Source organism: Pristis pectinata, chromosome 21, assembly GCF_009764475.1.
Source record: "Pristis pectinata isolate sPriPec2 chromosome 21, sPriPec2.1.pri, whole genome shotgun sequence".
Taxonomy (NCBI): Eukaryota; Metazoa; Chordata; class Chondrichthyes; order Rhinopristiformes; family Pristidae; genus Pristis; species Pristis pectinata.
In genome coordinates, this window is record NC_067425.1 from 1,694,964 (window position 1) to 1,716,268 (window position 21,305).

Below are 21,305 nucleotides of genomic sequence, written 5' to 3' on the forward strand. Positions count from 1 at the left end.
GGAGGCAGTGCGGAGAGGGGTCACTGGGCGGTTTCCTGGGATGAACATGCCGCAGTGTGAGGTTGGAGCTCACTAGGGTTAAGAAGGATAAACCATTATTGATTGTGAGGGTGGGTGATGAGTGGGGGTGACGAGAGCGATGGGCAGTGGGTCAGACTCAGGGGTTGCTTATTTCAGATGGAGACGAGGAGAAATCTCTTCCCTCAGAGAATCTCTGGAATTCTCTCCCGCGTCACTGAACACATTCAGGACAGAGACGGACAGATGGCAACACCACAAGGGAACAGGGAGGGAGTGGGGAGGAGGTGCTGAGCCCAAAGTCCCCTCCTATTCTCAGGTTCATTTGTAGGCCGGGTGTGGGGAAGGGGGTGTGGGAGTAAGTGGGGTGGAGGATGTGAGGTGGGGGACAGATGTGGGGTGGGTGTGTGTGTGTGTGGGGGGGTGGGGGTTATAAGGGGGTGGGGTAGGGGAATGTGGTGGTGTGGGGGGACGTGTGGGGTAGAGAATGTGGTGGGGGTGTGGGTAGGGGGGACGTGGGGGATGGGGTAGGGGATGTGGGGGATGGGGCAGGGGTGAACGAGGTGTGGTAGGAGTTGTGGTAAGTGGGGTAGGGGGTTGTGGGGGGTGTAGTGGGGTGTGGGGGTTGGGTGGGGTAGGGGTGGGTGTGTGGGGTAGGGGGTGGGGGGGTGGGGTGGGGTGGGGAGTCGCCCCTCCCCCCCGGTTCCCCGCCCCCACCAATGGGATCAGGCAGCCCCGGGGGGAACTGCTCATCTCATCAGTTTCCGAGTTCCGGGTCACGTGCCGCTCGGTGGGCGGGCGCGCGTCACGTGACCAGTCATCTGACCTGCTCTCGCCAGCGGCGCTCGGTGAGTCCGGGGCCGGGCCGGCGCTGATCCTGCCCGGGGCGGCGGCGGGAACGGCGACCGAGAGAGACGCGCAGACAGGCGGGCAGCTTCAGTGGCAGAGCCGGCCCGGGACTGGGAGATGGGAGCCTCACTGTGTGTGTATCCCCGGGAGTGTGTGACGGGACGGTGCGGGGGGGGAGCTTCACCCTGTGTCCGACCCCGGGAGTGTGTGACGGGACGGTGCGGGGGGAGCTTCACCCTGTGTCCGACCCCGGGAGTGTGTGACGGGACGGTGCGGGGGGAGCTTCACCCTGTGTCCGACCCCGGGAGTGTGTGACGGGACGGTGCGGGGGGAGCTTCACCCTGTGTCCGACCCCGGGAGTGTGTGACGGGACGGTGCGGGGGGAGCTTCACCCTGTGTCCGACCCCGGGAGTGTGTGACGGGACGGTGCGGGGGGGGAGCTTCACCCTGTGTCCGACCCCGGGAGTGTGTGACGGGGCGGTGCGGGGGGAGCTTCACCCTGTGTCCGACCCCGGGAGTGTGTGACGGGGCGGTGCGGGGGGAGCTTCACCCTGTGTCCGACCCCGGGAGTGTGTGACGGGACGGTGCGGGGGGAGCTTCACCCTGTGTCCGACCCCGGGAGTGTGTGACGGGACGGTGCGGGGGGAGCTTCACCCTGTGTCCGACCCCGGGAGTGTGTGACGGGGCGGTGCGGGGGGAGCTTCACCCTGTGTCCGACCCCGGGAGTGTGTGACGGGACGGTGCGGGGGGAGCTTCACCCTGTGTCCGACCCCGGGAGTGTGTGACGGGATGGTGCGGAGGGAGCTTCACCCTGTGTCCGAACCCGGGAGTGTGTGACGGGACGGTGCAGAGGGAGCTTCACTGTGTGTGTATCCCCGGGAGTGTGTGACGGGATGGTGTGGAAGGAGCCTCACGCTGTGTCTGACCCCGGGAGTGTGTGATGGGACGGTGCGGAGGGAGCCTCACCCTGTGTCTGACCCCGGGATTGTATGACGGGGCGGTGCGGGGGGAGCCTCACCCTGTGTCTGACCCCGGGAGTGTGTGACGGGACGGTGCGGAGGGAGCCTCACCCTGTGTCTGACCCCGGGAGTGTGTGACGGGACGGTGCGGAGGGAGCTTCACCCTGTGTCTGACCCCGGGAGTGTGTGACGGGACGGTGCGGAGGGAGCTTCACCCTGTGTCTGACCCCGGGAGTGTGTGACGGGATGGTGCGGAGGGATGCAGGTTACAGACTGAGCTGGGTGGGGGGCAGGGGAGAGTTTGGTGGGTTGGGGGGGGGCCGCATGCGTCACAGACTGAACCTGGTAGGGGAAAGGTCAGTGGGGATGGGAGAGTTTGGTGGGTTGGGGGGGTCACACACACACACACACACACACACACACACACACACACTCTGAGCTGGCCTGCTTTGTGTTCTGCAGGTGGGCTCCGTCCGCTGTCGATCAGTCGGCCTCTCCCAGCAGCCGATGCCCTGGTGGGAGGCAGTGCGGGATGGAGTGGCTGATGGCTGGTGTGGAGAGGGACCTGGGCATTGAGCGGAGGCAGCTGGTGCCGGCTGAGGGCAGTCAGCTGGTGGCCCTGGTGCCGGTGAGGTGGGTGGGCGCCCTGAAGCAGAGCTGGGCTGGCCCCTGCCCCAGGCCGGAGGGGGTGAGTGAGACCGAACTCTGCACCCTCTTGCAGCGTTCGGTCACCAAGCTGCCTAACGGCTGGACCAGGGTCTCCATCCAGGGCCTGAGGAAGAGCCGGCTGGCCCGCTGGCTGCCCCAGGAGCCCCGCACCCCGGGCCCGGATCTCGACTCCTACTGCAGTTTCATGAGCCACGTGGCTGAACAGAACTACCGGAACCTGTGGCAGGAGGCTCACGAGCGGTACGCCAGGCCGGAGGGAGCCCCGGCTGGGCCCGGATCCGAGACAGCAGTCTCCTCCTGTGTGCAGGCCCTGAAGGCCTCCCTCAGCAAGGTGATGGCGTGCAACTTCGTCTGGGTGGGGCCCGGAGGCAGCCCCCAGCGGGAGGAAAGCCCACCCCCACCCTCAGGGACCCCCCACCCCAACCTGTTGCCCGCCGAGGCACTGCTGGAGTCGCCCGAGGCCTTGTACCTGGTGCAGCCCCTCCCCTGCTACACCCTGCGGGATGCCCTCAACTTCAGCCCTGCCAAGCTGGCCAGCAGCCATGCCAAGGTGCTGTTTGTGTTGTACCAGGCCCTGCAGGCCATGCAGGCCTGTCACCGGGAGGGCCTGGCCTGCGGAGGCCTTTCCCTGGCCCACCTGACGCTGGACGACCGGCTCTTCACCCAGCTGCGCATCAGCCTGGCCGACTACGAGGAGGCAGAGGGAGGAGGCCAGGGGGAGAGGGAGGGGGTTGATGAGGAGAGGCTGGGCCGGGAGCCCCAGGAGCTGTGGGAACTGGTGACCGCCTGGGTCCACGGTCGGATCAGCAACTTCACCTACCTGATGGGGCTGAACCGGCTGGCGGGCCGCAGGTCTGGTGACCCCAACTACCACCCAGTGCTGCCCTGGGTGGTGGACTTCACCGCCCCCCATGGCAAGTTCCGCGACCTCCGCAAGTCCAAGTTCCGCCTCAACAAGGGGGACAAGCAGCTGGACTTCACCTACCAGATGACCAGGGAGGCATTTGCGGGTGGCGGCCAGAGCGGTGAGAGGCTGCACGTGCCCCACCACATCCCCGACGTGCTGTCGGACATCACCTACTATGTGTACACGGCCCGCCGCACCCCACGCGCCCTGCTCTGCCGCCACGTGCGCTCCCAGTGGGAGCCCCACGAGTACCCGGCCAGCGTGGAGCGCATGCAGGCGTGGACACCGGACGAGTGCATCCCCGAATTCTACACCGACCCCACCATCTTCCAGTCCATCCACCCCGACATGCCTGACCTGGAGGTGCCCGCCTGGTGCGGCTCCTACCGGGAATTCATCGCTGTTCACCGCCAGCTCCTCGAGTCCCCCGAGGTCTCACTCAACCTGCACCACTGGGTGGACCTCACCTTCGGCTACCAGCTGTCGGGCAAGGAGGCAGTGCGGGCCAAGAATGTGTGCCTGCCGCTGGTCGACGCACACACCCACCTCACCAGCTACGGGGTGGTGCAGCTCTTCGACCAGCCGCACCCCCAGCGCCTGGTGGGGCCCAGCTGGGCGCCGGCGGAGCCGCCAGCCATCGCCCGCAGACCGCAGCAGGTGCCCGGGCCATTGGGGGAGCAGGCCCGGGTCTCCGGGCCAGTGCCCGAGGAGGAGGAGGGGAGGGAGCCGGTGGGCCCGGAGCCGGCGGGAGACCTGGAGGAGGGGACCGAGGCGCTGGATTCCCTCTCGGCCTCAGAGGAGCCTCCCTCAGCTGCCGGCCCACTTCTGGGCCGGGCGAGCCAGGCCTGGGGCCCGGGCGACAGGGAGGAGGGTCTGGTGCTGCTGCCCGAGGGCTTCAACCCACTGCAGCCGCTGGAGGAGCTGGAGAGGCTGGGCAGCTTCCTGACCCGCGGCCTGCAGGGTCCCCCTCCCCCACCCCCGCCTCGGAACCGCCCCCACCCCCCCCACCTCTCCTGCCTGCTCCAGCGTGACATGCAGGCCTTCGGCGCCTTTGTGGCCGAGATCTTCTTCGCCCAGCAGCTGCGGCCTCTGGGCCCGGAGGCCTCTCTGGCTGACCGGCTGCAGGCTGTTGGCAGGCTGGCCCGTTCCCGGCTGCGGGAGGTGGCGGGGCCCCTGCAGCAGGCCGTGCTCACCCTGCTGCCGCCGGAGGAGGGTGCCGGGCCCGGCGGCTACCGCTACCTGCCCGTGCTGGAGGGGCTGCCCCCGCCCAGCCCCAGCCTGCTGCTCAGCCCCTGCTGCCCCACCATCCCCTTCCCGGCCTACTTCCCCGGCCTGCACCGCCTGGCCTGCAGCTTCCGAGCCCCCGGGGAGGGCGCGGCGCTGGGCCGCGAGTTCGTCTTCTCGCTCTGGCAGCAGCTGGAGCGGCTGCTGGAGCTAGTGGAGCCCGAGGGCCTGGACATACTGCTGCCCTTCGTCCTGGAGCTGCTGTCCGCCGAGGCCACTGCCGTCTACTCTGCCTGGTACCTGTTCGAGCCCATGGCACGGGCTCTGGGCCCCCGTGGTGCCCAGCGCTGCCTGCTCGCCCCCCTGGCCGGCGTCTACGAGAGGCCCGGTTACCTGGCCGGCCGCTTCTACCTCTACACAGACTGCTTCGTGCTGCAGCTGGTGGTGAGGCTGGGCCTCCGCGCCTTCCTGGCCAGCCTCCTGCCCCACCTCCTGCAGGTGCTGACTGGGCACGAGGGCACCGCTGAGGGCGCGGGACTTGGGGGGGGGCTGGAGGACGAGACAGGGCCTGCCTACGGCGGCGGGGAGAGCAAGGCCGCCGCCGACTACCTGAGCAGCGGGCCCGAGCTGGTCGAGAGCGAGGAGCTGCCGGCGGGCATCTTCCTGGGTGAGGCGGAGGCTGGGGGAGACGGCAGCGGCAGCAGTGAGGCCTCAGCGGACGAGCCGGGCCTGGACTCCGAGCCCAAGGAGGGGCCGGCCCTCCCTTCGCCTGCCGGGCAAGACCTGAGGCTGACTGAGGGCCCCCTGCAGCCCGAGGAAGAGGAGGAGGAGGAGCCGGAGGAGGAGGAGGGAGCGACCCCAGCGGAGGATGCAGCCGCCCTCTGCCCCGGCCTGGCCGCCCAGGAGTGCGAGGTGCTGAGGGAGAGTGTGGAGGAGGAGGACGAGGAGCTGAGTGAGGGCAAGGAGCAGAAGATATTACTGGGTAATGGGCCCCTCAGCGCCCGGCAACTGCTGTGGGGGGAGGGGGGCATTGGGCTCAGGGGGGTTGGGAGGGATCTGGCCCTTCGGCCCAGCTGCTCCCTGCTGACCGGATGCTCGTCTCAGCTGGTTCCGTGTGCCTGGGATGGCGTCCGTCCCTCCCTCCCGGGGGAGGCACCTTGCGCACTGCCCCGCTCGGCAACCAGAGCGCTGGTCACAGGTGCATGCGGGAGGGGGAGTGCGCTGTGCTGGGGGTTGGGAGAGGGTAGGGTGGACTGCATGATGCTGGGGGAGGGGTGTGTGTGAGGGTGGGGTGGAAGGGGGGAGTGCACAGGGCTGTGAGGGTGGGGTGGGGTTTGTGGGTGGGCAGTGCATGGTGCCGGGGGAGAGGGTGGGGTGGGCAGTGCCGGGGTGAGTGGGCGGGTCTGTTGTTCTTGGGGGGGGGGGTGGGGGGGGGCGCGGGGGGACGGTCCCACCACTGACACTTTTCGCCTCCCACAGACACGGCCTGTAAGACGGTGAAGTGGTTGTCGGCCAAGCTGGGCCCCACTCTCAGCTCCCGGCACATCGTCCGGAACCTTCTGCGCCTCCTTGTCACCTGCTACTTTGGTAAGGTCACGGGGGGTGCAGTGGGCTCCCAGGACTGAATTCGTTGGGTGGGTGGGTGAGGTCGCTGCAGGGACCCCTCCCCGCACTGCCCCTCATCACTGTAACACCTGTGGTTGGAGCAGTGGGGGTGGGGTGGGGAGCGGGATCACCCTGTGCCCACCCCCCGGGAGCGATCACCGTCAAAGGGCACGACCCCCAAGGGAATGGTCAGTGGCAGCATGCACCTGAGGAGCCCAGCTCCTGACCCCCCACTGTGAGGTGGGTTCAGGGCCTGGCTGGTGGGTGAGGGAGGGTCCCCACCCCCAGTACAGAACCCCGGTGTACACAGTAACCGAGCTATGCTCCCCCCCTCAACCCCCAACTCCCCAAAGCACAAAACCAACTGGATGCTGGGACCCCCACCTCCCCCCCCCCCCCCCCCCCCCATCCACGGCCATCATCAGCTGCGGCTCCCCCTCCCCACTGACTGCGCACTCTGCTCCCATGCACTGCGAGTGACACACCTCGCCCAGTGACCGCTGGGGGCTGTGGTCCTGTCCTGGGGGCTGGGACCCTCGCTCCTGGACGCTGGAGTAGGTACTGACATTGACTGGGCACACCCCCATCACCAGAGCCAGTGCTGCGGGTAACTCCTGAGCACTCTGCTGCGGGTCCCTAACAGCTTGTGACACCTCCCTCCTCGCACCAGTCCCTTCCCTTCACCGTAGTCCCTCTCTCTCATGTGTCAAACCCCTTTCTGCTATTCCCAGTTTCCCCAGCCCCTGGGATAGGGGACGGAATATCTTCATAACCCACGTTCCTCCACGTACGATCTCATCCCCCATGTGTTCCTCCACTCTCCCCCACTGTCCCCTAGCTCCGAGAAGCTTTGATCACACACATAAGGAAGTCCTACTGCAATTGTACAGCACGTTGGTGAGATCCCATGGGAGCATTGTGGACAGTTCTGGTCTTCCTGCTTTAGGAAGGACATACCTGCCCAGGGCGAGTGCAGCAAAAGTTCACCAGACAGGTTTCGGGATGGTGGGTTTCCACGTGAGGAGAGGTTGACTGGGCCCGATCTCTGGAAAACGAGAGGAGATCTCATTGAAACTTAAATATTTTCACAGGGTCGATGGTCTGGATGTTCCCCCATGCTGTGGAGTCCAGGACCGGGGCACAGTTTGAGAATAAGGGGTTGTCTGTTTAGAACAGCGATGAGGAGAGCTGTGTTCATTCAGAGATGGGTGACTCTCTGGTACTCTCCCTGAGGGGGCTCGGTGCCTAAGTACGTTCAGAACAGAGGTGGATGGATTTCCGGACATTGAGGGATTCGAGGGATATGGAAGTGGTGCTGAGGCAGAACGTGAGCTGTGATGTCGGTGGATAGTGGAGCGGGCGCGAGGGTTGGGAGGCTCCTACTTGCCGTGTTCTTTGGTTAACTCTCCCGAGCTCTACCCCTCAGTTCTTGCAGCACCATCTCCCCTCCCGCTGGATGTGATTGTGTCCAAGGAAACAGGAATGAGTCTGGCTTATCAGGTCCCTTATTTGGAGTATTGTGTGCGGTTCTGGTCTCTCCATTACAGAAGGGTGTGGGGGCTTTGGAAAGTGTGCGGAAGAGGTTTACCAGGATTGAAGGCCATGAGCTATAACGAGAGGTTGGACCAGCTTGAGTTGTTTTCTCTGGAGTGTCGGAAGCTGAGGGGAGGGCTGACAGAAGTTTATAAAATGATGAGAGGTGTAGATAGGGGAGACGGTCAGTCTTTCTCCCTGGGTGTAAATGTCAAATACTGGAGGGTGTAGAGTTAAGGTCGGCGGGGGAAAGTTTAAAGGAGATTTACAGGTATTCTTACACAGAGAGCGGTGGGTGCCCGGAACATGCTGCCAGGGGAGGTGGTGGAGGCAGTTACGGTAGAAAAGTTTGAGGCATTGTACAAACACGTGAAGGGAATGGGGGATATGGATCATGTGCCGGCAGATGGGAGTAGCTGGATCACTTCTTGTATTCCCAGCCCCAATTAAGGATCGATGCCAGAATTTCCCAAATTTCTTTTGTTTTATATTCTCTGTTCTACTTCCTCTTTTATTTGTATTTGGTCCAGAAACTCTCCACCACAGTTAACCAAAGGAATACCTCATGGGGAACAGAAACCCATCTAACTTCTGCAACTGTGATGGGACAGAACTTCACTCTGTGTCTGACCCCGGAAGTGTGTGATGGGACAGTGCGGAGGGAGCTTCACTCTGTCTGACCCCAGGAGTGTGTGATGGGATGGTGCGGAGGGAGCTTCACCGGGTGTCTGACCCCGGGAGTGTGTGATGGGATGGTGCGGAGGGAGCTTCACCCTGTGTCTGACTCCAGGAGTGTGTGATGGGACGGTACAGAGGGAGCTTCACCCTGTGTCTGACCCCGGGAGTGTGTGATGGGACGGTGCAGAGGGAGCTTCACTCTTGTGTGATATTTGAGCTGTCCCTGCCCCGGGAGTGCTGATTTTTAAGTTATCTGTTTAACCTCCTGAAGAAGCTGTCTTTAATTTCCAAAGGATTTATTGATTTCCATAGGTTGACTTTAATTTGTCTGGCTGTACTTCCTCAGCACATAAACCCTCAGCCATCAATCCAGTCCTAGCAGGAGCCACTCCTTTCTTTGTTTGTGGAGTCAGTGGGCAGACCGGCATTTATTTCCTATCCTTAACTGCCCCCGAGGGTCAGGTGAGCTGCCGCCTTTATCCAAAGGTGTTCCTATGGCGTTCCAGGGTTTAGGCCCAGTGACAGTGAAGGGACGGTGATATATTTCCATGTCAGGGTGGTGTGTGACATGGAGGGGATCCTGTGGGTGGTGTTGCCCTGCACCTACTGCCCTGGTCCCTGGTGGGACGGGTGGCGGGCTTGCTCTTGGAGTAGCCTGAGTGAGTGGAGCAAGTGTGGGTGGGGGCTGTGGGGAGAGTTGGTGATGGCAGTGACTGGGGAATGCCCACGTCTGGTTGGTTTTGAGCCGTAGGGTGCTGCTGGTCCCAGGGGTGGGATGGTTCTGTCATTGTTTATGCTGGGGGTGGGACCCTGCTTCACCCTACCCCAGGTGCCCAGACCGGTGGGGTAGTGGCTGTGGTCCAGACACTGGACACCCCCACCTCTCGGGACCCATGTGCTGGAACACTGGTGTTAACTGCTCTCCCCCCTCTCCCCGCAGGTCCGGAGAAGCAGCAGTTTGTGGTGAATGGAGAGGAGGACCTGCCGTGTGTGGGCAGTGTGTACAAGCACCGGCCAGTGCTGGGAGACGTGGCGGCGCGCCCAGTGCTGGACTGCCTGATACACGTGGCCCAGCTCTACGGAGAGCCTGTCCTCACCTACCAGTGCCTCCCCTACGTCGCCTACCTGGTACGCTCGAGCTCTGGACCCCTCGCTGTTTCTGGTACAGAGGGAGGGGTGTGGTTACTGATGTCCTGCCGCCCACGCTGTCCCTCACCATCTGAAGTGACCAGAGACACCACCTGGTTTACTGTGACCTGTCTCTGCGTCCTGCCCACAGCAGCCGCTTCCCACTTCCTCTCTCAGCTGTACCTCGATTTTACTCTTGGTCCAAAAACTCAGCCCCACGTTCACCCACAGAAATGGTCACGGGAAACAGAAACTGTCTGCATCTGTGTGACGGGACATCTTCAGGTTACAGCATGGAGACAGGCACTTCTGCCCACAAAGTCTGCACTGATCTTCAACTACGCAGTCACACTGTGGGAGGGGCGGTGCTGAGGGAGAGGGTCACACTGTGGGAGGGGCGGTGCTGAGGGAGAGGGTCACACTGTGGGAGGGGCGGTGCTGAGGGAGAGGGTCACACTGTGGGAGGGGCGGTGCTGAGGGAGGGGCACACTGTGGGAGGGGCGGTGCTGAGGGAGGGGCACACTGTGGGAGGGGCGGTGCTGAGGGAGGGTCACACTGTGGGAGGGGCGGTGCTGAGGGAGAGGGTCACACTGTGGGAGGGGCGGTGCTGAGGGAGAGGGTCATACTGTGGGAGGCGGTGCTGAGGGAGAGGGTCTCACTGTGGGAGGGGCGGTGCTGAGGGAGGGTCACACTGGGAGGGGCGGTGCTGAGGGAGGGTCACACTGGGAGGGGTGGTGCTGAAGGAGAGGGTCACACGGAGGGGCGGTGCTGAGGGAGAGGGTCACACTGTGGGAGGGGCGGTGCTGAGGGAGAGGGTCACACTGTGGGAGGGGCGGTGCTGAGGGAGAGGGTCACACTGTGGGAGGGGCGGTGCTGAGGGAGAGGGTCACACTGTGGGAGGGGCGGTGCTGAGGGAGGGTCACACTGGGAGAGGCAAGTGAGGGAGGAGATTAGCCACGAGGTTGATGTGGGGGGTAGGCTGGATGGGCTGAAGGGCCTGTGGTGGCTGCTGCTCTTGTTGTACGTGGGCGGGCTCACTGAGGGTTGGAACCTCAAAGTTTTACCTCCTGGTGAGGGAGGCGCGAGGTGGTGATGTGAGTGGGTATCCATGGAAACGAGCCGAGAGCCAGCCGGTTGAACCAATGGTGGAATGGGATGGGATCCTGGGCTGTGCGACTGTTCCTGGATTGGGGGAGTGGATGTGGGGGTTGGGGGGGCTGGTGTTGGCTGCCCTTTGACCCTGAGTGTGCTGTCCCACAGGTTGCCCCTGGCAACAACCGGCGGCTGAACAGTCGGAAAGAGGCTGGCCTGTTGGCAGCGGTGGTACTGATGCAGAAGATCATTGTCTACCTGTCGGACACGACCTTGATGGACATCCTACCCAAAGTCAACCAGGACCTGCTCTTACCTGTGCTGGATGTGCTCACCACCCCCCTCGCCAGGTGAGTCCCACCCCACCCTTGCCAGCTGAGTCCTGCCTTGCCCACCTCCTTGCCAGGTGAGTCCCTCCCCTTGCTAGGTGAGTCCCACCTGGCCCCATTCCCCTCTCACCAGTTGAGTCCCGCCCCCCACCACCAGGTGAGTCCCACCTGGCCCCAGTGGTGCCTCCACTGACGGGACCACTGGTGTGGTTCCGCCAGAGCAGCAGGAGCTGGGTACCGGCTGATGTGGGGGTGGGGGGAGTGCGAGTCAGGCGCAACCCCTTCCTCACACCATGGGTCAACACCAATCCAGGCACCCTTACTCTGCATGTAACCCAGGTTTATTTGCACATTTCCAATACTTACATTCTCATCTGAACGTTTACAGACTTCACATCGTCGTCACACTAAAGCATAATACTTCCTGTCTGGGACACACTCCTCCCCGCAGAGCTCAGTGGTCCCGGAAGGCCTCCAGAGAACCAGTGGACACCACGTGCTCCCTCTCCAGGGACACCTGGGCATGGACATATCCTCAGAAGAGGGGCAGGCAGTCGGCTTGGGTCGAACCCTTAACAACTCGCTACCTGGACCTGTTAGTGGCTACATTGTCATAGAGCACTACAGCACAGAAACAGGCCCTTTGGCCCATCTCGTCCATGCTAACCTGATCTTCTGCCTAGTTCCATCTACCTGCACCCAGACCATATCCCTCCAAACCCCTCCCATCCATGGACCTATCCAAACTTCTCTTAAATGTTATAATTGAACCTGCATCCACCACTTCCGCTGGCAGCTCGTTCCACACTCGCACCACTCTCTGAGTGAAGTAGTTTTCCCTCAGATTCCCCTTAAATATTTTACCTTTCACCCTAACCCTATGTCCTCCAGTTCTAGTCTCACCCAACCTGAGGGGGAAAAGCCTGCATGCATTCACCCTATCTATACCCCTCACAATTTTGTATACCTCTGTGAGATCTCCCCTCATTCTCCTGCACTCCAGGGAATAAAGTCCTAACCTATTCAACCTTCCCCTGTTACTCAGGTCCTCAAGCCCTGGCAACATCCTTGTAAATTTTCTCTACACTCTTTCAAGCTTATTGATATCTTTCCTGTAGGTAGGTGACCAGAACTGCACACAATACTTTAAATTTGGTCTTGTACAACTTCAGCATAACATCCCAACTCCTGTATTCAGTGCCCTGATTTATGAAGGGCAAAGTGACAAAAGCTTTCTTTATGACCCTATCTACCTGTGATGCCACTTTCAAGGAACTATGGACCTGTATTCCCAGATCCCTGTGTTCTACCGTACACCTCAGAGCCCTACCATTCACTGTGTAAGTCTTATCCTGGTTTGTCCTCCCAAAGTGCAACACCTCACACTTGTCTGCATTAAATTCCATCTGTCGTTTTTCAGCCTATTTTCTACCTTGGTCAGGCCCAAGAGCAGACTAACGAGGAGGTTCCCCCAACCGTCCCACTCCCCTCTCCACCGGGTGCCCAGAGATCAGGAGTGTGGGGCTGAAGTGTGACCAGAAGTTGAGGAGCAGCCCCGTCAAACACTCAGCCAGGGGCTGTAACCTTTCCCACTCGGTGTGTAGGTGGGACACGGACACCCCCCCCCCCCCCCGCCCCCAGGCTACAGAAGTGGCAGGTGGCTGGGGAGTCTGTGAACCAACTTTGAAATCTGTGCAGTGCTCCCCACCCCAGGTCCCCAGGTAAAGGGAGAGGCCTCCGGTGTAGGGAAACTTCCAGTGGGGACCCCATCACTGCGGATGACGGGACGGACCACCACGGTGAGTCCGGATGGCAGATGAGGGCGAGGAAGTGGAGGGTGTGCAGGAAACGTCTCTGTGCGGCGTGGGGTAGTGTAGAGGACACTTGCCTGAGATGGCTGGTGTTGTGTGGGACTGCCTGCTGAGGGAGGTGTCGGCACTGGGTGACATGACTCAGGGTGAGGCCAGTGTGGGGTGGTTTTGTGTCCTGGTCAGTGTGGTGACTTGTCCTGGTGGTTCAGTCGTGTTGGTAACGGTGTGACTTTCTCAGCTTTCCGGGTGGGGCACAGGCTCGCTCTGTGCTGGGCGTGAAGACCCTCAGCCTCATCGCCCTGGTGTGCCTGAGGATCGGCCAGGAGATGGTGACGCAGCACATGAGCGAGACATTGCGCCGCTTCTTCGAGGGATTCTCCATCATCCCAGACCTGAGGGAGAAGGTGGGTGCTGGTGAAGCCACAGTGCTGGGCCCCGAGGGGACGGGGGTGGGGGGCAAGAGGGCACGAGACCAACACTCCTGTTGATACTCCCACCCCAAGCATGAAACTCCTGGCGTGTACTGGAGAGCTGTCGGAGGGGCAGTACTGAGGGAGTGTCACTGTGGGACGGGCGGTACTGAGGAAGGATCACACTGTGGGACGGGCAGTACTGAGGGAGTGTCACTGTGGGACGGGCGGTACTGAGGAAGGATCACACTGTGGGACGAGCGGTACTGAGGGAGTGTCACTGTGGGACGGGCAGTACTGAGGGAGTGTCACTGTGGGACGGGCGGTACTGAGGAAGGATCACACTGTGGGAGGGGCAGTACTGATGGAACAGGAGCACGCTGTCTCCGCGGGTGCCCTGGCCGAGTTCCGTGCTCGGTGGGCCCCTCGGGATGGTGTGTGTCGTGGACAACACCAATACGATTTTGATATGAAGTATTGAGTGTTGCGGTAGCAGGCGTAATGACATATGTGTTTTTGGGGGTGTTAGTTTACAGAAATCTCTGAAGTTGTGCAGTTGATTAGATGGTCCTTTCTGTATTAGATGTACACATTTGATATTTGTAGTCTTCTGTAGTGCTTTTAGCTAATAAACGTTTTATACAAAAAAAGGGGTGGTACTGAGGGAGGGCCACAGTGGGAGGGGCGGTGCTGAGGGAGTGTTACTGTAGGAGGGGCGGTGCTGAGGGAGAACCGCACTGTAGGAGGGGCAGTGCTGAGGGAGCACTGTGCTGTTGGGGCGGGGGTGGTGGTGGTGAGGGGGTTGCTGGGGTTATGGGATATTAAAGCAAGGCTTTATCTCGATGAGGAAGCAGTTGTTCCGCTGGTGACCTCCTGCTGTGCATGTGTTGGTGCAGAGACTGTGCGGTGTCCTGGGTTTTGTGGAAATGCTTCACTAATGAATGTGAGAATATCTGTTCCTTCATTGACCCCTCCCTCATCCACCGACCCCTACCACATGTGCATGCACATGTTGCTGAGCCCTGTGTTGGTTTCTGCAGATGGGGCTGAGTGAAGGGTCCCCTGGTTGGTCAGGAGTGCCCGTGGCGGATGTCGGTGGTGCCTGGGATCTTGCTGCCCTCGATGAGCTGGAGGAGGTGTTCAGCCTGGAGATGGCCTTCTCTGCCTACATCCCATTCAACTGTCTGATCGGTAGGGTGGAGGGCATGGGTGCGCCTGGGGGGGAGTGGGTGCAGGGTAGGACGGGGCAGTGAAGGACCTTGGGCAGAGTGGGATGGGGGGGTCTGGAGGAGGGGGTGATGTTTGGGGTGGAGGGGGCTGTGCTGGGCTGGAGGGCAATAGAGCTGGGGGGGGTGGGATGAGCATGATGAGATGGGTCAAGGTGGGGGGTGTTGTGGGGGGGGATGGGGAGCTGTTCTCCCATTGGAAGGGGGGGTTGGGTGGGTTTGGATCAGTGGGTTGGAGAGGTTGGGGATCTGTGGGTGGGGGGCATGATCCATGCAAGGCGAGGGGTTAGTTAAAGGTGGGTGAGCACTGGGGGTGTCCTTCTGCCCTGACCCACCCACGGACCCACCTGAACCCCCCCCCCCCCCACCTCTGCCCCGGCACAGGAGACGCGACCATCAAGCGAGTGTTGTGGAACCACGAGCTGGTGTGGCGGATGGCTGCCTGCTACCAGGAGGAGGTCAGTGCTCGGGCTGCTGCGAATCCAGCCACCCCCTCGCCGGACAGCAGTGACCTGTGTCCGGGGGACGGTGTGGGGGCCGAGGATGGACTGAGCGGCACCTTCGGCAGCGCCATGGTGGGGAACCGGATCGAGATCGGGCCGGGTGCGCCGCGGACAGTCTCCGGCTCGGCACAGGTGCGGCCCAGCTCCCTGCCCCTGGACACCCAGGAGCCTGGCTCCCTGAAGCAGGAGCTGGGGCGCAGCGGGCGCTGGCTGGACGGGAACTGGCTGGCGCACTGGCGGTACGAGGTGGGGCGCGGGCAGCTGGACCAGCACTTTCACTTCCACCAGATCCGGCTGCAGACCTTCAGCGGGCACTCGGGGACCGTGCGCGCACTCTGCCCCCTGGATGGAGAGGACTTCTTCCTCAGCGCGGGCCGCGACAAGACGGTGCGCCTCTGGCCTCTCTACAACCGGGGCGACGGCACCAGCACAGTGGGGCCCCGGCTCACCTACACCCAGCACCGTCGCGCTGTCTTCTCCGCGCAACAGCTGGAGGCTCTGCAGCAGGTGGCCAGCTGTGACGGCACTGTGCACATCTGGGACCAGTTCACAGGTGAGTTCCATGGCTGGGCTGGGACCCCTGCCGGGTTTGGGGGGGTGGGTAAGGGGGTAGGAGCAGGCGATTCAGCCCGGAGCCTATCCCACCACTCGGGGTGTTCCCGTGTCCCTCGATTTCCCCAAACCTCCGGAAACCCTCCACCTTGGGTACACTCAGTGACTGGACCTCCTCCTCCTCCTCCCCCTCCTCCTGCCTCAGGAATGATGGGCTGAATGGCCTTCCACTGATGCTGTGCTGGGGTCTCCTGGCAGTGACCCTCTGGTGCCCGCTCGCCTGGTCCCTGAGCGACCTGGGCACTCACCAGGGTGGTTCCCACCCCTGGGCTGGGTGGGCACCCAGTGGGTGGGCCTTGCTGACCAGCCCCAGTGTGGCCAGAGCCGCGGGGAGAGACAACTGACCCCCGCCCCCCCCCATCTTCCTGTGCTGGGGGGGTAGGGAGATTACCCCCAAGGGAGGGGGGTAGTAGCTTCCTGCTCCCACCCATGCAGGGCTCAGCTCGTGGGTTCCCCCACACCCCCACCACACCCGAGGGGCTCTGTCCCTTGCCGCCCCAGTGCCCGGCACCACCCGTGGGGTCGCTCCCCCTCTGCTCGCGTTGTTCCCACCCCCAGGCTCTCACGCTCCTGTTTTCCAGGAAAACCGATCCGGATATTTGATGGCTTCGACTCCCGGAACCCGATCACGGCTGTTGCTGCCACACCTGCCCCTCACTGCAGCCTACTGGTTGGTACGTCCGATGCTGTGCTGCACTTCATCGACCCCCGCAAACCCGGCCTGCAGGTAACCCCCCCCACCCCCACCCAACGCAGGGGGGGCTGAGGGAGCATCGACTGAGGGAGGGTCACACTGTGGGCGGGGTGGTACTGAGGGAGGGTCACACTGTGGGGGGGGGCAGTACTGAGGGAGGTTCACACTGGGAGGGGCGGTGCTGACGGAGGGGCAGTACTGAGGGAGCGCTGTGTGATGATGGGGTTGGTGTGGAGGGAGGGGCAGGTTGGAGCTCTCTGGGGAACGCTCTCTGTCAGTGCGGGACACCGTTCCTGGGCTCTGGGCTCCGCAATGAATCGGAATGACGACGATGTCCTTGCCTTGCAGCACGAGTTCCGGCTGGGAATGAGCACCAGTGCGGGGTTAATCCGCTGCATGGCCGTCAGCCCCAGCGGGCGCTCAGTGGCGGTGGGCTTCTCCTCAGGCTTCATATACCTGCTGGATACCCGCACTGGCCTCATCCTGAAGGTGTGGCCTGCCCATGAGAGTGACATCCTGCAACTGAAGGTAGGGGCCAGGGGGGTGTGGGGAGGGGTCTGGGTGCCGGGGGGGCTGGGCAGTGTGTGAACCACAAACGGGAGGGGGTGGGGGGGCCTGGCAGTGTGTGAGCCACAAGCGGGAGGGGAGGGGGTCTGGGGGTGGGGAGTGGATGCTGGGCAGAGTGTGAACCACAAACGGGGGTGGACAGTGGTATTGGACACATTGTGGGTTATCCAGTCTCCCACCTCGCCCCTCTCCCCAGCTCTCCCAGACCCCTTGGAGGCCTGAACCCATTTGAATTAGCTATGCGAGGTTGGACAAATTTGGATTGTTCTCTCTGGAGTGTCGGAGGCTGAGGGGAGACCTGTATATAAAATTATGAGAGGCAGAGAGAGAGTCGAGATTCAAGTTGTTTTTTCCCAGGGTAGAAATGTCAAATACTGGAGGGCACGGGTTTAAGGAGAGAGGGGCAAGTTGTTTTACACAGAGAGTGGTGGGTGCCTGGGGTGGTGGTGGAGGCAGATATGATAGCAACATTGAAGAGGCTGTGAGACAGACAGATGAACAGGTAGAGAATGGAGCGAGAGAGATCATGTGCAGGCAGAAGGGATTACTTTGGATTGGCATTGTGGTTGGCACAGACACGATGGGCCAAAGGGCCTGTTCCTGTGCTGTGTTTTTCTGTGAGTGCTTCCTTCCCTCAGTAGTTTAAAATCCCCAATGGATTTCCCTCAACTGTCCCTGCCCCAGGTGACCTCTCCTCCCTCGAGCCAATCAGACCAGACTGACTCTGCTGTCATTGGAGTTGTATCTGATCACACTCCACCTCAGGGCCCCTCCAGCCCCCTATCGGAAACCCTCACGTCCTGAGACGGCAGTGCCCGGAGGTGGACCCTCCGTCCTGCTGGGCAGACTGAGCTCTCAGCGGCTCCTGGCTTGTCCGCAGGAGGTTTGGTTATGAACAGTCCATGCAATGGGTCCATCCCGTCCCGTCCCACTGAGTTCCCTCTACCCTTGCAACTTATTCTCTCTCCCCTGTGTTTCATTTACCTCATCCCTGCACACTGGGGACAGCGTATGGTGGCCAATTAACCCACCGACCCGCAGGTCGTTGGGATGTGGGAGGAAACCGGAGCACCCGGGGGAAACACACGCGGTCACAGGGAGAACGTGCAAACTCCACGCAGACAGCGCCAGAGGTCAGGATCGAACCTGGGTCTCCAGGGCTGTGGGGCAGCAGCTCTACCTGCTGAACCTTGGCGCCACCATTTGAACCATCAGCCTTTGGGACTGTTCATCCTCCACACTCAGGCTGATGTGTTGTGGAGCGCGAAGGTTAAGTAAGTTATTTGAGTTCCAGAGGCCAGTGCGTGGGTGAGGAATCTGTTGTTCTTTTAGCTAAAGTTTCACAGGAGAGTAAACATTGCGGTTCGTGGCTCAGCAGCAGAGCTCACCGCCTGTCCACGTGCCCAGCTGAAGGTGCAATCACCTCCCTCAACAACTCCGGCCCCATGGGGGGAGAGCAGCAGTTCAAGTACAAAACTGACCCAAAACCTCCTGCCTTCCCCCACCCCACCCCTCCGCTGAGCTCTGTGGCACCCCACAACTGTTCCCAGCCAATCAGGAAGCCACAAAGAGACCCATCCAAAACTCTACTCATCTCTACCCTACCTCAATCCTCCATCTTGGCCCACTCGCTCTGTAGCTACCCTCCTGCATGGTTCCAGAGGAAGGCTGAGGGGTGACCCTCCTCTCCTGACCGGGCATGTAACAGACCTTGGCCCATTCCACACCGTCTGCAGTGACCAGCCCATACAGTCCTGCTTCCAGAGTTCCCTCCCTCACCAACCCCATCCACTAATTCCCATCTCCCCTCGGCCAGCTCCATCCACGCTTTCTCCATCTCTGGCCAATCACAGACCTTCCCTTCAATGTTTCCCAGTGCTGATGAAAGGTCTTTGACCCGAAACCTCGGCCTGTCTTCTCTCCCCACAGTTTGGCTGACTGGGTGGGTATCACGGTCTGTTTTTGTGACCGCATATCCCCGTCTCTGTAACCCCCTCCAGCCCCCACACCCCTCCCCGTCTCTGTAACCCCCTCCGGTCCCCACACCCCTTCCTCTGTAACCCCCTCCAGCCCCCACACCCCTCCCTGTCTCTGTCCTCTTCCTGTTCCTGATCCTGATTTCCATTGTTCTGCTAGTGACAGTCTGGCCTCCAGGTCCTACCCTGAATCCTGGGACCCCTGCTCTCTCTCCTGACCGACCCTCCTCTCCCTACCCCCACACCCACACCTGACCCCCCCCTTCCCCCACCCCTTCTCCCTTCCCCCACCTCCGACCCTCCTTTCCCTTCCCCCACACCCACCCCTTGACCCTCCTCTCTCTCCTTTAACCTAACCTGCCCTCTGCCAGTGGTCCGTGGCTCAGACCCCTGCCCCAGTGGAGTGGGGTGTGGGGTGATGGTTCGGGTTGGGGAGTCTCTGCTCGGCCTCTCACTGTGCTTTCTCCTGCAGTCAGCGGAGGGGAACGTGCTGGTCAGCTCCTCGACTGACCACTCGCTCACCGTCTGGAAGGAGTCCGAGCCGAAGCCTTTGCAGCTCTACAAGTCGCTCTCTGACCCCGTGCATGCTTTCGATCTCCACGGCAATGAAATTGTGGCAGGCACAGTGGCCAATCGGATTGGGATCTACTCGCTGGACGGCTCAGTCCCCGTGGCCACCAGCAAGCTGAGCTGGGAGAACTTCCGTGGCGTGCTGACCAGCCTGGCAGTGCTCCCTGCCAAACGGCTGCTGCTGCTGGGATCGGACAATGGCATGATCCGGCTGCTGGCCTAGTCAGGTTTGGGTCACCCATGGGTCGGGGGTGGGCTCCCCTCAGAGCAACAATGAGGGAGCTTGGGGACCCCCTGCCCCCCATCAAGCCCTGGGCTGGGGGAGAAAGCCCACCCTGCCCGCACACACTGACCCCGGTACAGCCACCACCTCTAGTCTCCCGCACAGTTCCGCATAGGACGATGGGATGTGTGGTCACTAACGCACCCCCGGCCAGCTCCATCCCACGCCGCAGGCCTTGGACCGGGATGGGTCTGCGGTTAATCCAGGGATGGAGCAGGACCCAGCACTGGCCTATGTCCGGCCGTGCCGGACGAGTTATGGCTTGGGCTGTGGGATCAGTTTCTGGGACCAGCCTTGTGACCATCACTGCTCCATCCAGGAGCCGCTCAACGCCACTGCCCCCAAGGTGACAGACCCCCACGCATGGTGAATGGGGCAGTGTTTGGGAGGGAGGGTCCAGCAGGGTTCCTTTCACAGAGACCACATGCCAAGGGAAGGGGGGTGTCACTGGGTGGGCAGTCAGCCCCGAGGGGGTGAAGCAGGGGGCTGTGGGGGTTAGAAGTGTTTCTGACTGGGGGTAACCATGACAACACCATTTACTGCCTTATTCCATGTGGAGCGAGTTGGTGTGAGAGAGATTCCAGGAAAGGTCAGGCCAGTCTCAAGGTCGGGGGGTGGGGGGAGGATAGAGGGAGAGAAGGAGCTGTGTGTCTGCCCCATGTACCTGGGTACTGCCCACCCCTGCCTGGGTACTGGAGGGGGGCACAGCACCCAGCTGTTACTGGTGCTCCCACCCAGATCACTGCAGCCTGTGCACCTCTGCCCTGCAATGCTTTGTTTCACTGACAGGGATATGATGTGGTCTGTTCCCGAGCTCAGGAAAACCGTCACACCTTGCTGTCAGCCTGGCTCACCACCTCCCACACAGCGTCTGCTCTGTGCACACTTGCCCATAGTGCACACTCCCTACACACTCACCACTCCCACACACGTGCACACCACGTACATGCTCCCTGGCATGTCCATGCTCTATGCACACTGACATGTGTACAATCTATGCACACCCACTGTTGACACAAGTGCACCGCCGTGTTCTCTTTGCGCGCACAGTCTGCAGTCTGGCATCCCTGACATACCTAACGATGGAGGTTCTGGGAGCTGGAGAGGGGAGCGGTGGTGGGTGGAGAGGGAGGTTCGTGTTCTGCTTTCTCTTCTGCTTCCAGTGAATTGACCTCCTCCTTCCCTAGGGCAGTGCTGGAACCCGCAGCCCCCCCCCCACCCCTCCCCATCTGCTCACAGGGTTGGACGGGAGGGGTTGGGCAGCTGACTCCCTCAGTGACTGGGTCAGACTGCGGCCTCCCACTCTCTGCACTCTCTGTGTGGCCTGTAGGATCTCTCCAGAAATGGGGCGAGGATTCATCTGTGAATATTTATAAATAAATGATCTGAAAACCCAGGAGTGTACCTGCTGTCAGTGGGGGGGGAAGGGTGGTGTGGGTGGACCATGGGGTGGGAGGTGGGGAGGGTGTGTGGTGGGCATGGGAAAGTGATGGAGTAATGGGATCTGGTCCAAGGCTCTGATCATTGAATGTTGTGTCACATGTTGGTGGCTGTTAAACAACTCGACACTGAGGTTAATGTGGGCACGTTGTTCTCAAGCCAGCCTTGGTTAGACCATACTTGGAGTATGGTCCACAGGTTGCCATATTACAACAGGTACAA

General features: G+C 61.6%; 1 protein-coding gene across 1 annotated transcript; it reads left to right on the top strand.

The window, feature by feature from the left end:
- Window positions 1–812: 812 nt before the first annotated feature.
- Window positions 813–21,039, top strand: wdr81 (WD repeat domain 81). The gene is made up of 11 exons (XM_052035287.1): window positions 813–866; window positions 2,289–5,608; window positions 6,106–6,213; window positions 9,383–9,570; window positions 10,831–11,012; window positions 13,041–13,206; window positions 14,253–14,403; window positions 14,823–15,494; window positions 16,135–16,280; window positions 16,596–16,775; window positions 19,263–21,039. The coding sequence occupies exons 2-11, from the start codon at window positions 2,359–2,361 to the stop codon at window positions 19,581–19,583; spliced, it is 5,364 nt and encodes a 1,787-aa protein (XP_051891247.1). The 5' UTR covers window positions 813–866; window positions 2,289–2,358; the 3' UTR covers window positions 19,584–21,039.
- Window positions 21,040–21,305: the final 266 nt, after the last annotated feature.